This window comes from Podarcis filfolensis, assembly GCF_964270895.1.
Source record: "Podarcis filfolensis genome assembly, chromosome: 1".
NCBI lineage: Eukaryota > Metazoa > Chordata > Lepidosauria > Squamata > Lacertidae > Podarcis > Podarcis filfolensis.
This window is the reverse complement of record NC_139604.1, coordinates 135,006,517-135,022,936: the sequence shown is the minus strand read 5'-3', so window position 1 is coordinate 135,022,936 and position 16,420 is coordinate 135,006,517. Positions and strand designations below refer to the sequence as shown.

Sequence of the window (16,420 nt, the reverse complement as noted above, 5' to 3'; positions counted from 1 at the left end):
AACGCAAAATAAATAGCAAAAACAGACAGACCTCAGTGTAGCACTCAAAACGGAAGCGTGGCACTCAAATTGGAAGCGTAACACTCAAAACGGAGCATGTTCGGCTTCCGAAAAAAGTTCACAAACCAGAACACTTACTTCCGGGTTTGCCGGGTTTGGGTTCCAAGTTGTTTGAGAACCAAGGCATTTGAGAACCAAGGTACCACTGTGTATATATATGTATATACTCACACACATATACATACATATACAATGCATTCATTACATTCATTTGTATTTTGGGGCCACCAGGAACTCAAAAGAAATTTACAAAATCTTAACACGCCCCCTACCAGCGCATACGTACATTAAAACTAGCATTTCAAAAAGCTAAAAGATCATTCCTTCTTTTTCAAAAAGTGTTTCCGGCAGTGTGGGTGGGCAAGAGAGGGAGGCGCCAAAGGAAGCAGGGGGTTAAATGCACCCCACAAATGCACCCATTTACTTTTGTCAACTAAACTGCTACTTTCTTCAAATTGTTCTGAAAGAAAACACGGGGGAGGGGAGCTCTTAATAGCCACAAAGAACGAGGCTCTCTGGTGGGGGCCGCATGAAGTGAGGTCTGGGGCCAGAGGCTGCCCCTTTATGTGTCACTCAAACTTGACACTGAAACACAGTTGGATTGCAGTCAAAAGCAACTTGCTGCTTCGTCTGTAAGAGTAGCTAACACCACTTTTGTCAGCTCATTAACCTCAGGCAGACCTGCTGAGGACCGAGATCCTGGAAGGAGGTTCACTCGTGTTTATTTTGCATTAATTTCAAAATTCCTACATCTTCGCAAGTGTCATCAACGATTGTCCATCTCTGTTAACTGCTGTCCTGATGCTTAAGTCTTAATGGTCATTAATATTTCATATTTTTTTTATTCCCTGAATGGGAATTTGAATCTCTTTTTGAAAGTGAATACTTACCACTACTACCTGTTCTTTGAAACCCTGGGGCTGCAGATTTTTTTCAACTGAATCTATTTTTCTCAAGAAGACTGGAGGAAAGAAGGAATGTGAATCCAGGACATGATGACTACTGTATGAGCCTGGGAACCGGAGACGTGGCTCCCAGCAACCGGGCAATTCTCTTAAAACAATGGAAATATATTTATTATTTATTAGAAATACATTTATTATCAGAATGATTCTTTGGTCTAATTGTTCCAGTTAAAGACCAGAAGATTTCTTCCTTGCTTTGAAGGGTAGGTACATGTCTCTATTGAATGTTTTATGTGTGCTTTTAACTTTGATTCTGGAAACTGAAAACACAGCAGAATTTGCTACCTAACTAGCCAGGCAGTCCAGTGAAACACACTGAAGTGTCGGTGACAGCAGTGCTGTGCAGCAGTGGCTCTTTCACGCCAGCTCGATGGCTACCACACAACCCACGGGAGCGAGTTTGCAGTTTTCTGTTTCTCAAGTATTGTCCAGTGGGGCAGCCCTGTTAGTGCCTTGCCTGGGACTTGTCCTTCTGTGTCAAAGATCATCATTTTCAATCTTTACTTGGCTTTGAAACTTCCTCTGGGCATGTCTCTGTCTTTGCAACCTGGCCTGATTTGCAGAGCTGTTGTGCAGGGAGGCGGGAATAGAACTTCAGGGTGCTGGTATTCAACAAAAAGGATTAATAGTAAGGTTCGAAAGAATCATAGACAGGAGAAAAAGGGGACAGCTCCCAAGGGGCTGTCACTTTTGGGACTGGTGGACAAACTCCAGGAGCCAGGAGGGGTCACGCAACACACTCCCAAACTGCTTGCTTTCACTGATTTATTTAGTAAACATCGCACAACCAAATGAAATACCGTTACAATGAGAAAAGAACATTATCACACTTAGCAAACACAAAAGAACAAGGAGGTTGCTGAGCAGGTTCCCACTCAACTCGAATGCCACCTTTGTAAACGGGGCGGGAGAACGCGAAGCCCGCTGGTAGGAAGCTATGCTAGTTGCCCAGCAAACCCAGGGGGGAAACAGGTCAGAGTCGCGCTGAAAGCTACAGTACATGAGGGGTCGGAATCCTGCTTTAGAAGCTGGCTTTGCCTTGGGCCAGAGAGGTGACAGCACATCCCGTTTAAGGCAAAGAGAGGAGCCGTCACCCAGCTCTTCCAGTGAGTTCAGAGGGGTTTAAGGCAAGCATGGAGTGCTCATGTTCTCACACACAACGGAAGGGTCACAAAGCAACAGCAATGAACTTCGCTATCTCTGGTGAGTGGGTGCGAATGCAAGCAAGGCGACAAACAGGTGCCCGGGGCAGCGCCACAGTGGAACCACAACACTTCCCAGTGTTCTGCCTCAGGTCCTTTTGGGAGCTGAATGACAACAGTCTTGTGGGACCAACGAGCACCATGTGCAGCCCAGCATACCTCACACCTGCCGCCCCTCCAATCTACTCTGCTCTATGTTTCCGGATGGAAGGGAAGTGCGCTTTCAAGCGTGGGCTGTGCGTCTGCTTCTTTCTCCTTGAGTCACCCATTAATGCAAATCTGACCGATAGCAGGCACACACTCCCCCTGATCTACAGTTGCTTTGCCACACGGGGATGATGACTTAAGCAAGACCTTGTGCAATGTCTTACGTGGAAAGGCCTTCTCTGCAAGACGAGACAGTTGCTGAACTACAGCAAGCTTATTGCAGCCTAGAAGTGTGACAGCTGGGCTGTTCGGTTTGCCTTACGCCCGAGCACTTAGGTGAATGGGAAAACGAAGCCCCCAGACAGAAGGGAGTCCGGCAAACTTGCTGAAATATGCCAATCCCTAGACTTGCATCTACCACACTCACAAATTACCCTGCGAGGAATCAATCCAGTCTTGACTAAAACAGTTATTTGTTCCTTAGCACACTGGTTTTTAATGCAAGTGCTCTACATAAATATATTTTTAAAGAACTCATGAACATCTACAGGGCTAGATTCCAATAAGCTAACAATTTTGTAGGCTGCCCAATGAAAGTGCCCAGAGGCCCTTGATAAAAAGCTGCTACATCTGGATTAGTTGGACCCTCTACTGGGTACTATATGCCACCTCCTTCCAACAGGGCAGCTTAGGCCAGGATTCAATCACTGTGTTTCCAAACACATCCTTGGCTCAGGGGTCCTTAGGCATGATGAGAAACTGCCAGCTCTGCTTACAACGACAGCCTAGCCGCAGGTCATGCTTTGCAGGAGGCTCAAGGGGCATGGCAGATAACGAGGGCAACCATGTGCTCATCAAGGCCTTTGCATCCCGCAACCATTTCACACCCTCCCTCCCTCCCTCCCTCGCCCTCCGGTCATGCCTTGTGGCTAGGAGTTCCAATAATCAATCTGCTTCTAAGTTCAAAGGCACCTCAGAGAGAGCGAGAGAGCGCTAGCGCGTGTGAACTGTTTAACCAAGCATTTTCCTGAACTGAAATTAAGTAGTTCATGAACACAGAAGAACCGAAGCAGCTTTGACGGCCTCCTATAAATTGCTTAAGGTTTTCTTCGCGCTGTCCACAGTGAGCATCTCCGAAGGAAGCCTCACAGAAACGAACAGGAATTCCTCCAAGTGCACAATTCCGTACATGAAAGGTCACTGCAACTGTTTGCATGATGCTATTATTGCTGAGGAACAAGAATCGACAAGCCACCCTGCGGCCACTGGGCAGAAAGTGCTTGTTCGGTCATTTAGTTGCTTGAAAACTCTGCTGGACTCCCTTAATATCTTAAGGAAAGTTTCGGGAAAACACAGTACATGCAAGGTAGAAATGTGATGCAACTTGGACTGTGCTCTCCTAGTGTCAGTCTAAACGTGAGCTCACGGGAGGAGGAGGAAGGAAGGAAGGAAGGAAGGAAGGAAGGAAGGAAGGAAGGAAGGGGGAAAACAGCGTCATTTACCCTATTAGAACTTGGAACAAGTTCAGAAGTAAAAGGCTTAACACAAATAAACTGCATACCCCATTGCTGTATGCTTGTAAATTATGAATAACTGGGGAAAGTAACTTGTGTTAAATAGAGAAAAAAGAGGGGAGAAATAATTTTGAGAGGAAGGAAAGTGGGAGAACACAACAGCAAAAGTGTAGCCACCTGAACAAAGCAGAAATATATGGGGGCAAACACACACAACAGAAATCTGAAGAACTAGTTTCACAGTCATCTGTATAAAATGAGGATGACCACACAGGGTCTTGCTTAACCCCTTCAGAACTTAAAACTAAGTTTAGATGGATATTTTTTACAGGAACCGCCCGGCTGGAGAGCAATTCACCAACACTGGGCACGTCCTCCTGAAGTGAAGGCTGGCTGAACAGCAGCATTTGAAGAATTGCTTGGAAAGACGGAAAGTACTGTAGTGGGATCTATGCTGCCTCATTACTTGTCTTAAAGGGAAAAGGCAAGAATTCTATATGGAAGAATATACTTTCCGTTCATTAAGAATCTGAGTTAGAGTTCTCCAAATGACGTAACCTAATGAAATGCTATGATGTTAAATGTTTGACAGGCACGGACGAAAGAAACAGAAGGAAAATGTCAAAACAAGAAACCACCAGCGTGTACACTGGCGGCATTCACCACATCAGCTCCAGACCCCCTCAGGCTCCGCAGATCCTGCTCTTTTCGCCAAACCATCAAGACAGTGCAATACTCTCCTATTTACTCGGAAGCTGGTCCCTCTGGTTTCAACGGGACTTTGCTTCCTTGCAATTGTGCTGCGGATGAGAGGAGCCTTAGACTGCCAACAGCCTTGCTAAAAAATAAATAAATCGTTTCTTAGCACCATGTTAGAATCAGAAGACTTTGAAAACTTGGTTGTACATTCTTTACAGTCATACATGGGCCAATTAATACGGATTGAAGGGAGGGAGGGAGGACACTTCTATCTTTTTGAAGTAATTTTTACACACATGCTGCAAAACTGATTAAATATGATAAAAACACACACACAAACAACCCAAGAGGTGTGGAAGGGTTTGCTGTCTAAACTGCTATCTCTGTGTCAGGCTTGAAAGCTGCTGATCCTTTCACTCAGATAAAGAGAAGGGAAAGAAGGGTTACAAGTTTTAGACAGGTAGGCAACTCCAAAAAGTGCAGGGCTAAAAAGGCATTCAGCTTATCAACTTAAGAGAGCCACCCGCTCGTCCACTCGCCAAATCCACACAAGCAAGTTAAGAAAAACGACAGGGAGTGGATACTAAGTGCAGGCAAACAGACGACGACCGCATCAGTTATTTACAAACCTGGAGTAATGGGGGACGGGGGGAGAGGCAGCCCTTTAGTTAACTGTTCATAAAAAAATTGTGAAGCAATGATGGTCTCTCACTGCAAAGATGGAGCCAGACATCAACCAGGCAGTCTTCACCCAGGTTAACTGCTTCAGTCAGAGGAGGAGGAGAAAGAGGACAAAGCTCCATGAGTCAGGGAGTTTCTACGCCTACTTCAGGCAACACAGTGATTCTTGCATCGAGATGAATTATTTCACGTTAATGACAGTATGCAGCCTGGGTCCCTGCTAGGAAACCGGCTCCATTTTTCCGCCCTTCGCTTCTTTGTGACCAGCAATAACCAGGAACAATTCTCGTTTGGGGTTAACCTGTCTGCATTTCATTTGAGCTTTTCCCCCTTCCTCCTGACTCCAGGAAGTGCAGCTTCCGGTCTCCACAGTCTGTGCCAGTTGCATCCTCAAGTGCTCCTTCTTCATAGCGCCGTCAAGCCAAAATTGCACCGGCAGTACATCATGCCAGCCGTGTCCAGCCAGCTATCCGATATGGGGTCGTATTTCTGTACAGTGTTCAGGTAGGATGACCCTGAGTGTCCGCCAACTACATAAAGGTAGGTGTCAATTACAGCCGCACCAACTCCTAATGGGGGGGGGAGTAGAAAGGAGAAAAAGAAATCTTGACTGCTAGGATATCACCTCCCCTTCTCTACAAAAGGAGGAAGAACACTGTAGGAACAGAATGTAAGCCAACTGCGGAGCTTGGAGACTGATCATAAGCGGGCTCAGACCGAAGCCCTGCTGAGTTCAAGAGAACTTACAGATCCGAGTTTATTATTGGGCCTAGTTCATCTGGGAAGTTTATTTAACAGATTTATATTCCACCTAGCAACGTAAATATTTTCAGGGCAGTTCACAATACCAAATAAGTACAGAACAATACAAGTTAATGTGGCCCATGAAACTAGCAGCAGGAAGGAAAGCCTCTTCAGAAATTAAAAGCTAAATTAATAGAGACTGATGTGGAATCTCTGGGTGATGCCTTGGGTTTGGTTTACTGTGAAAAGGTGTCTAATAGAAGGGCCAGTACAGTACCAATCACAGAATGCACTTTGGACCTACCTTCCAGGTACTCTGAAAAGACCATGGCTAAGCTCTCCCCACACCTAGCCCAACTCCCTTTCCTCATTCTCACATTATGATGATGCCTAGTTCTTACAAGGCCACAGGGTAGTAGATCCATGGCTAGAATTAGCCAGCGACATGATAAGCAGAGAAGGCCTATCTGGGAGGGGTTAGGGTTAGGGTTAGGCATCTAGGCTGGGGAATGCAGGGCTGAGAAGAAAGCCCAGCAGAAACCAGAGGCAGAAAATTGTTCCTTGTCCAACCTACAGTGTCACAAATGCATTCCCAGATGGAACAGAAGCTTCCACTGGTCTTTAGGCCAGGGTGATGGGAGTCCATGGAGGTCCCCCTTGGGCTGATCCGGCCCTTGAGCAAGCAGGACACCACCCTCAAGGTCACATGGGAGGCACAACCTCTCGTTGGCTCACCATTGCTCTTGGGGCTCAGATTTGGGGACTCCCTCTTAGCTACAGCAAACAACTCCCCTGTGGAGCTTATTGGGGTTATTCTGCAAGTCAGGGCTACCGACAAAGGAAATCGATTCAAGGATCAAGCCTCACCCAATTCCTCAGGGACAGAAAAAAGTACACGGTTGGAAAAGAGGAAACTGGCAAAGCCAGATTCAAAGACAGCAAAAAAGGCATATATTGCCTGCGTATTAAAGGAGTCAGATGGAGGAAGATACGCGATCAGGAGTCACTGAAGCATTTCAGTAACCTTCAGGCTAAGGCCAGTGTCAGGGAACTGCCATCAGGGCCGGAGGGAGAGAGCGGGCTCCAGAGGGACTCCAGAGAGCGTCCCGGGAGGGAGAGAAGCAGCACATCTTCTGGGGAAGGGAATCAGCGTAGCACCAGTGGAGAAGGGGGGCAGATGGGGGAATCGGCGAGGTGGCTCCATGACTCCTCGCTGGGGACCAGCGGGGAGAGCACGGGTCCTCCGCTGCCCACACCCTCCCTGTGCAGAAGACTTACGCGCAGGGAGAGTAGGTGGCGACTAGGCGTCAAAGAGCTTCTTTGCTGGAAGAAGTTCAAGAAACGCCCACTGACGGATTCTGCCAGCGATTGAGACAGCCACGGGTGAGTGGCTGTCCGGACAGAAAAGGTTCACTGAGGCAACCCAGCCAGGTGTGGCGCCGGTTTACGCACGAGCAACCCCTAGAACCATTACAGCCAGCCTTCTCCCAAGCTGGTGCACTCCTGATGTTTTGGACTACAAGTCCCATCAGCCACAGAATCACATGGGTTGTGCTGTAGGGTAGTTGTAGTGGAAAACATCTGGGGACACCAGGTTGGTAAAGGTAGGCCTAAGGTATGGGAAGCATCTTAAGCTAAGTTTGCATCGATAGATCAATCCAACATCTCCTTTCAATGCATTTTCAGCTCCTGGGCTGCTCTCACCCAGAGAGGACTAGAAGTGAGGAAGGAGCAGTTGTATGAGGTACAGCCTCTTTTTAAAGGTTTTATATCCCTGAACCATCCGTTATTTGAGTGCTGCTCAAGTAGGTCCCTTGCAGAGTTTCTTGGTCTACTGCGGCAAGGGCTACCATTTCCTTTCTGGAAAGCAAAGCCAAAGAGCCCTTTGGGGTATCCTGACAACTTCACTAAGCACTGTCCTGCTTGGACATAACAGATGAAGAATGCATTCCTACAAATAAAAGGTATGTGAAGAGCACTGAGGCAAAGAGTATTCTTGCACGTGGCCTCAAAGGAGGACTCTGTGCTGTTTCACTTAGTTCCACCCCAGCCCCCGTTAAGTCACAAGGAAGTGGCAGCAACTTCTAAGCCAACCAGAACCAGCTCCTGGGATTCTTCCTACCTGTTCGGGGTTCCTTCATCGGCTGGCAAACAGTCCACTGGTTTTGATGAGGGTCGTATCGCTCAATGCTGGACAAGTGGGAGACACCGTTGTGCCCTCCGACCACGAAAATAAAGCCCAGCATGACCCCAACGCCGAAGTTTATTCTTTTGTCCGCCATCGGAGCGACTGGCTCCCAGGAGTCCTTGCTGGGATCGTAACGTTCCACGCTGCAGAAGCAGACCAACCAAAGGGATTAGTGGCAACACTTTGTACCGATTTAATACCTCGAGAGGCTACTGTAGCTGCGCTCATGAGGGATTCCCAGCACATTGGGAATCCCCAGTGAGATATTTGATAGAACAGGAGTTACTATCCTCAATATATTTTGCTGTAACAGAAAAGCTCTGGGTACAAAGAGGAAAGCGTCTACCAAAGGGGCAATTGCTAAAGAAGGGTCACCCAGTGCAGTATCCTTGGCCCACAACGAAAGCAAGGCTGTGAACTAGCTGCATGGAAGGAGAAGGGCCATAGTTCAGCAGCAAAATATATCAGCTTCGCAAGAGAAAGGTCCCAGGTTCAGTCCTCAATGGCCCCTCCAGGAAGGACGGAGAAAGACTCCCTGCTCGAAACCTTGAACAACCACAGGCAGTGTGTGTAGACAAGGCAGAGCTTGATCGACCAATGGTCCGTCTCTGTTTAAGGCAGCTTCCTCTGCTCCTAAAAGACCAAGACAACTTAGGAGGCAAAAGAGGGGCACTGCTCAGGTACACCTGCCGCACAAACACGGTCAGCCCCTCTTGGGCTCATGCCGTGCTTCCTAAACGTTTTGATGGCTAAGGGGCCTTGCCTTCGTGGACACTTCTACATACCAGAAGTGCAAGGAATGCCACCCACATCATGAAGGATGATGTGGCCCACAATAATCCTGCACCCACACTGTATCTTGGCTCAAGTCAACGGAAGCCACCTGCCCGGGCTCTACTTCAAACTCCACTGGGAAGGTAGACCATGTTACCTGTCGTAAGCCCCTTCCCCCTGCACAAAGATCCCTTCTCTCAGCACACTTTCTCAAAGAAGTGGAAGGATCCGAGGAAAAGGGCTGGACACACCTCCGTGCCTTCCCCATCCTGCCCAGTTCCAGCAAGACGCATCAAAAAGGCCAAGGCTTTGTGCTGTTGAAAGGAAGATGCTCCTTTCACCGGACGTTCACATATCGGGGCAGTGACTCCAGCTACAAGAACATCAAGGCGAATCCAAGACCCTCCTCTTTATACCACCCATATAACAAGCCTGGGAACAGAGACTAGTGCTGAAGCTCTGCTGGTGCAATGGACTTCCGTGTGCACAACAGGGTTTATTTTTCTTCTTCTCCTGAACCCCTCAAAATGAGTTCTGGAGGGTTGGGGGAGCCTCCAGAGATTTTGAAGGCATGCAGGGGATGGAGAGGAAATAAATATCCAACTGTGCCAAGGGAATCATGCACATGGAGCACTGGACACAACTCTTAAGCTCTACCTTTCATGCCATGTGCCTATTTTTCCCAAAGAGACCCACCTAAGTGTACCCACAGCAGGAAGAAGAGAAGATATTGGATGCGGGGGAGAGGGTAAGAAACCACAGTGTGTGAACGTGAGCATTTGCCAGCCGCACTGCAAGGCCTCCTAGTTTAGGAGTGAAATGGGGAAGTTCTGGGGCAATGTTAATTCTGCTATAATAATGTGGAATTGAATAGACAGTTTATGTGCTTGTTTTAAGTGGGCTGGTGTTTTTATGTGAGCTCATTGCTGAGTCTTGGGTGTTAGTTGAGCTAGCAATTCAGTTATATAAAGACTATGGTTGCCAAGGCTGGACAAGAGACCCCAACTCTACAGGGTGGGGGCACAGAGGAGTTCCTGCTCCAATTCAAATCCAAACACAAGCTTAACGAAGATGTTTGCATGAGGCTACTTTCCACTCTGCTTTTGCAACACCAGTCAGGATCCCAGCCCTTCCACCAATTCAGCCGGAGTAAAACTAAGCCCAGAGAAGACATGAGGGTACCCACAGGGGTGCCAACATCTTGCCCTGTGAAGGGCACAGAGCCAGTGCGCATAGAGACGTTTCCGGACCAGGACTGTTTTATTAGCCTCAAGCCAACTAAAAGCTTCTTTGAAACGTTCCTATTTCTCTTTCTAAGTCTGCAATGAAGGAAAACACGTTGAACTCTACTGCAGGTTTTAGCTGAAGATCACAGAGAATTCCTTGGGCGAATCCTCCAGAGAAAGCTAATGAGGCTCCCTGGGAGCAACTACGGGTTGCTTGGAAGCAGCTCCTGCACGTGCCGACTGAACAGCGCTTAGGTCTGTGGGGGTGGGGTGGTGAGCTAGAGGGTGCTTCATCCAAACCCCAATGACCCAGCTCTACTTACCTGTTCATATGAGCGGGGCCGTAACCTCCAATGGCATAGATCATTCCATCCAGGACAGCTGCGGCAAAGCAGCTCCTGGTTTTGCTCATGGGCGCCACAGGCTGCCACTCCTTCACCTTGGGAATGTACTTCTCCACCGACTGCAGGTAGGACTGCCCATCGTAGCCCCCCAAGGCGTAGATTTCTCGCGACAGAACCGCCACCCCCAGGGTGCTGCGGCTCTCGTTCATGCTCTCGAGGGACGTCCAGGTGTTTGTGTCGGGGTCCCAGCATTCCACGGAGCTCTCGTGCTTCCGGTAGTTGATGCCTTGGCACATGTGGGTCGCGATCCCCCCTATAACATAGATTTTCTGGTCCAGGACGCAGATCCCGAACTCGTAGCGAGGGACGCTCAAAGGTGCCAGGCCGATCCAGGAGTCGTTCTGAGGGAAGTACATCTCAACGCTGCGGGAGGAGGAGGAAGAGGTCATGAGGCAAAATGTAAGAAGAGAAGAAGAGGTCGCTGTATCGAGCCAATGGCCCACCTAGCAGCCCAGCATCCCATTCCCATTCCTATGGGAAACTCTCAGTCGGGATCCGAACATGAGTGCAACTCTCCCCTCTGGTGGTTTCCAGCAACTGACATGACCAGCAACTGACATGCTGAAACACTGCTGCCTCTGACCAGGGAAGCAGCGTGTGGCCATCAGGGCGAGTAGCCACTGGTAGCTTTATCCTCCATGAAATTGCCCAATCCTCATTCAAAGCCATCCAATTCAATGGCTACCTTGGGGTCCCACTTCACCACCCACAACGATTCTGTGGAGTAGTCCACCCCTTTGGGGATTTCTAGTTTGCTGGACTCAATGCCCTCTTTGATGGACAGAGCGACACCACCTCACGCATCGCTCAGCGTCAATAAGCATGAGTACAGGCAGTCCAGCAGACATTGGATGTGTGGACATTCAAAAAGTTTTCCTTCGCCAGAGTATTGAGCTAACTTTGCAGTCATGGGATAAGAGGACAGGTCCTCACATGGACTTGTATAATTGGGCTTATTCATTCTTCTTTCACAAAATTTAAAAACCGCTTGATGGTTAGGAAAAAACCTCAAAGCGGTTTACAAAAAGGATAAAACAATAAATTGACCCTAAAAATGTAAAATGCACAGCAAGTTAAAACCACAGTAAAATAGACTAAAACAAATGAAAACTCATACAAGCTTTTTAAACATCTGGGTAGGCTTGTCTATGCAAAAATGTCTAAGAACAAGAAGCCAACAATAAGAATAAACTGAGAGTTCTCTAGGATGGAGGCCAGTGAGTTTTGGGTTCTGCAGTTATCTGTACAGAGATCTTCTTAACTTGCTCATAACCAGTATTTGGGGGTGAGAAGTGGGGTGGTTAAATTTGCTGATGACATGAAATTACGATACTGTACGGTAAGAAAAGTTATGAAGAACTGTGAAAGGATCTCTCCAAATTTGGTGAATAGGCAGTAAAATTATGTGTACTGGGGCACCTTCACATAGACCCTGAAGTGATCCAAACTGGGGGTGACTGGTCAGGAAAGGAACCTTGGGAGCAGCAGTGCATAGCTCAGTGTGCAAGAGTTTTGATAAAGGCAAATTCCTTGCTGGGATGGGGCGAAGAAGAAAAACTGTCAATATCATCATGTTTTACTATGAATCCAAGGTGTGATGACAACTGAAATACTGTCTACAGTTCAAGGTTGCTGCCCCATAAGCAAAATATTGTAGAGTAAGCTGGAAGAAATTCAAAAAGGGGCAGCTGTGATGATTGGGGTCTGGAAAAGCTCCCCAACACCTGGGGCTTTTTAGTTTAGAAAAAAGTGATGGTCTTGGGACATAGAGGCATAAATAATTATGCACGGTGCAAAGAAAGTGGGGAGAGATATTCTTCTCCCGCTCTCATAAAACTGGAACTTGGGAGTCATCCAATGAAGGGGATTATTGGGAGTTTCAGGACAGACAAAAGAAAGCCCTGCACATAAATTAAATGGTGGAATTCGCTCCCACAGTGAAGGCCAGCAACTTGGATGGCCGTAAGAGATGAGAATTCATGGATGGTAAACCTCTCAGTGCCCCCCATGCTACCTCCAGGATCAGAAGCACCATGATTCTGAATAGCAGCTGCTGAGGGAAAACAAGTATGAAAGCCCTATTGCGCTCGTGTCCTGTCTCTGGGCTTCCCGGAGGCACCTGCCATCTGCCACTCCAGAAAAAAAGGGTGCTGGACTAGGAAGGAAATGGAAGGCCACAGAAGGCTGCCCACCAAGCTATCACTCTGTTCTGCTCAACTACGGGGTGTAGAAACCATCGCTCACTGCTGCGGCTTCGGAACAGAAGCACTAAGAAAAGCAAGACCGCGGACTCCTAACCCTTTTCTGGCTCTCGCTATTCCTCACCTCTCCAAGCAAGCGAAGAGTCCAGCCTTCCCTCCCACAGCGCAGATCACTTTGGGAGGGCAGCGGGGGCGTGTGGTGAGCACCGTCTGGTAAGACAGCCTGTGCTCAGGCATGAAGTGGTACTTCAGGGCTTCGTTCAGCAGGTGCTTGCAGGTGTGGTCATCGCGAATGAGATGGTTGGCTTCGTACAGCCTCGTGAGGAACTTGACGCTCAGCAGAGGCAGCCGCACGCAGTGCAGGAGCTGGGCCAGGTACTGCTGGCGTTCCTGCACGTCATACTTGATCCAGGACTCCAGCGCGTAGAAGACCATCTCCTCGGTGGCCACATTCAGGCAGTCATTGGAAACTATTTCGTCCAGCTCGGAATGAGTCAGTTCAAAAAACTCTTCCGTCTGGCAAACGTCTTCAAAGTTCTGGCAAATGTATTTGTTGGCAGCCAAGTAGAGGTCGTGGCAGCCGTACGTCTCCGCAAAGCGGGAGATGCCGATGCAGTTTCCAGGATCCAGCTGGCTTTCCAAGAAGGTGCAGCATTCCTTCAGCACAAGCTTGATCTGCAGGAGGTTGGCAGCAGGCAGCAGGGACTCCACGGTGTCCTGAGAGATGAACACGGTCCCCGTGTAGGCATATTCCACTATGGCCTGCAGGGCCGCCTCGGCGATGCACTGGAATTCCACCTCAGAGTTCTCTTTCTCCGAGAGGTTGCCGCCAAACATGGCTTTGAAGTACGGGCTGATGCTGGCGAGAACCGCTTTGTGGGCGTGGATCTTGACGTCTCCAACACGGAGGATGATGTCGCAGAGCTCATGGTGCTGCCGGAGGAGGTTCAAGCCCTGCAGGAGTTGTTCCGAGTGCAAAGGGGTCAAGTTGGCAATCATGTAGGTTGGGGACGATGGGTCCATCTGCAAGACATGGAAGGGAAAGTTGGGAAAGCGTTAAGCAGAGCCGAAACCTCAAAGCATAGTGCATGAGCAACCCTGGCTCATGATTGCACATGGAACATACCTAAACACACAGGCTGGGATTCGTGTTAGTGCTGGAGATTTCTCTATCAGCACAAGAATTTCTGCTTGCCTCCCCACTGCTCACCTCATGTGCAATTCTCAGGGTCCTCCCTGCCCCCCACTGCTAGAGCTGACTGGGGGTGGAGGAGGGGAGGGGGAGAGCCCTGTTGTACTAGTGGGATTTGTTGTACTGAGTCCACCTAGAAATTGGACGCAAGTCCTGTGTGGCCGCACATATTTTTTCTTAATTTGCTAGGCTTCCATGAGAGCGCTTTCTCTCTCTCTTCATTATCCTTGCTGCATTCATTTCTTGTTTCCCTCCACATCTGGCTTGAATTGCCTATCTTGCGTGGAAGCTGCTTGAAGTGCGCAGTTCTTTGATACCACCCAGGATGAATCATTTCAAAATATTTTGGCTTGCCACATTCATAGGACCATGCAGAGGGCCTTCTCGGTGGTGGCGCCCTCCCTATGGAACACCCTCCCTTCAGATGTCAAGGAAATAAACAACTATCTGACTTTTAGAAGACATATGAAGGCAGCCCTGTATCAGGAAGTTCTTATTGTTTGATGTTTTAGTACGCCCTGATATATGCTGTGAGCTGCCCAGAGTGGCTGGGGAAACCCAGTCAGATGGGCAGGGTATAAATAAAAAAATTAGTATTTTATCATTATTATTAGCCTTATACCAAGAAAGACCATTACTCCATCTAGCGCAGCATACTATACTCTTCTAACAGTATCCTTTACCTTTTTTCACCTACTACGTATAGCTGCGTCTCTTCTTCCTTCCATTTTATGGTTGTAACGGTTTATCTGTTTCATTTATATGCTCCTGCTGCAACCCAGCCTGGGACCTTAAGGGTAAGAAATCTAGTAAATAAGGAAATATCATCCACATTGCCTGGCAGTGACTCTCCCGGGTCTCCGCTCATCCTGGAGAGATGCAGGTGGACTGAAGCGAAACACATTTTATTTGCAAAACACATGTTCTACCACTGAACTGCGGATCTTCCGTAAGCAAGAGGGGTAATGAGAGCTTCTATCAGAGAGAATAGACTGGTGTCAAGCAGACCAGGCAAAATACAATCAATGTTATTCCCATATCCCCCCCCCACTCCATCCTCAAAAGCCAGTGTGGCATAGTGGTTAGCGTGTCAAACAGACGATGACCTGGGAGAGGCCAGAGCTCAGATCCCCCAACTCAGCTAGGGAGCTCCCTGGGTGACCTTGGGCCAGTCTCTCCGCCTAACAGGGTTGTTGTGAGGAAAGCGGGGGGGGGGGGGAGGAGAGAGAGAAGCATGTAACCACCGTGAACTCCTTTTAGAAATGCAACGGGAGGCTCACGGACCCCAGCAAGCGCTACCCAGCCATTCACCCTCTTGAGGAGGTTCCCTGCACCCGCACACTGTCACCTTACATGGGGCCAGGCAATGAAAAGATGCGACCACTTAAAGCTCCCTTTGGGAGTCCTTGGATGCCTTGCTTATGCTGCACTGTGGGGACAGAGGGCTTGCTGAGAGGCCGGGAAAGGCCAGGGTTCAAATCCCACCCACCCACCCCCCGGCCATGAACTTCACCTGGTGGGGGCGGGGAGCCCCTGCTTCCTCCCAGCCTAGCCCACCTCGCGGGGTTGTTGTTGTGGGGGGTGTCAAAGGGGGGTCGGAGGTCAAAGGGGGCATATATGAATGCAGGAGACAAATGCCATGAAACGCAGCGCTCCTTCTCCTCCCCGCCAAAAGCCTTTTCTCTCCCCGGGGGCGGCCCCCCCCCTCCCCGCCTGGCCTACCTGGCAGGGCTGTTGTGGCGGGGGGGCCTGGCGGGGGGGGCGGGCTGCGATTGAGAGGGTCCTGCCGCCCCTCCTCACGAGGGACCCCGGCGGGGGGAGAGAGCGAAGGGCTCACCTGAGTCACGTGGCTGCGGCCCGGTCGGGAGAGGGGCGGGGGCGGCGACCTCCGCGGGCTCCTCGCAGCCACAACAACGCAGGCGGAGGAGGAGGAGGAGGAGGAGGAAGGGGAGGAGGGAAGGAGGCGCGTCACTTCCGGTGCCCGCCCCTGAGGAAAGCGGGTCGGATTCAGGCCCTGACAGGCGGGAGAACACCCGCCCCCCTCACCAAATCCCCATCGCGGCTTTTATTTCCCGGCCTCTGTATGTGTGTATAGGAGGATGACGTGTCCCCTGCCCCGCCATCCCGTTTCGTGAGGCGAGGACTACGACTCCCAGCGCGCCCCGCGCGGAGGAGGAGGAGTCGGCCCTCCCCACGTGACCTCCGCTCTCCTCCTCCTCCTCCTCCGCCCTTGCCCCTGCCGCGCCTTGCGTGTCCCTCCGCGCAGGCGCAGTGGGCGCGGCCTGGGCGGGCTGCCTGAGGCGGCGTCTGGGCGGCGGAGGCGGCGGCTGAGGCGAGGCTGAGGCGGCGGCGGCGGCGGCGGCGCTGGTGACGCGTTTCCCTGGAGACGGCGATGCTCCCCTGCGCGGGGCCCGGCGGCGGCG

The 16,420-nt window shown here is 49.8% G+C and overlaps 2 protein-coding genes across 3 annotated transcripts in view; one reads left to right on the top strand and one right to left on the bottom strand.

The window, feature by feature from the left end:
- Positions 1–1,776: 1,776 nt before the first annotated feature.
- The window catches only part of KLHL28 (kelch like family member 28), a 15,698-nt gene continuing 1,054 nt past the window's right edge, over positions 1,777–16,420 (bottom strand). Inside the window, exons 1-5 of one of the 2 annotated variants that reach the window (XM_083614096.1) lie at positions 15,835–16,055; positions 12,930–13,828; positions 10,524–10,967; positions 8,135–8,343; positions 1,777–5,837 (exon numbers count right to left, since the gene is read on the bottom strand). In XM_083614096.1, coding sequence (XP_083470222.1) covers positions 5,674–5,837; positions 8,135–8,343; positions 10,524–10,967; positions 12,930–13,828 — 1,716 coding nt within the window. In that variant the 5' untranslated portion in view covers positions 15,835–16,055 and the 3' untranslated portion in view covers positions 1,777–5,673. Of the gene's footprint in view, positions 5,838–8,134; positions 8,344–10,523; positions 10,968–12,929; positions 13,829–15,834; positions 16,056–16,420 lie in introns of those variants that run through there. The other variant, XM_083614095.1, reaches the window with a different exon arrangement.
- Positions 15,351–16,420, top strand: part of TOGARAM1 (TOG array regulator of axonemal microtubules 1) — a gene marked incomplete at its 5' end in the record, with an annotated part of 26,650 nt that continues 25,580 nt past the window's right edge. Inside the window, 2 exons of the mRNA XM_083610068.1 lie at positions 15,351–15,360; positions 16,134–16,320. Coding sequence (XP_083466194.1) covers positions 15,351–15,360; positions 16,134–16,320 — 197 coding nt within the window. The remainder of the gene's footprint in view (positions 15,361–16,133; positions 16,321–16,420) is intronic.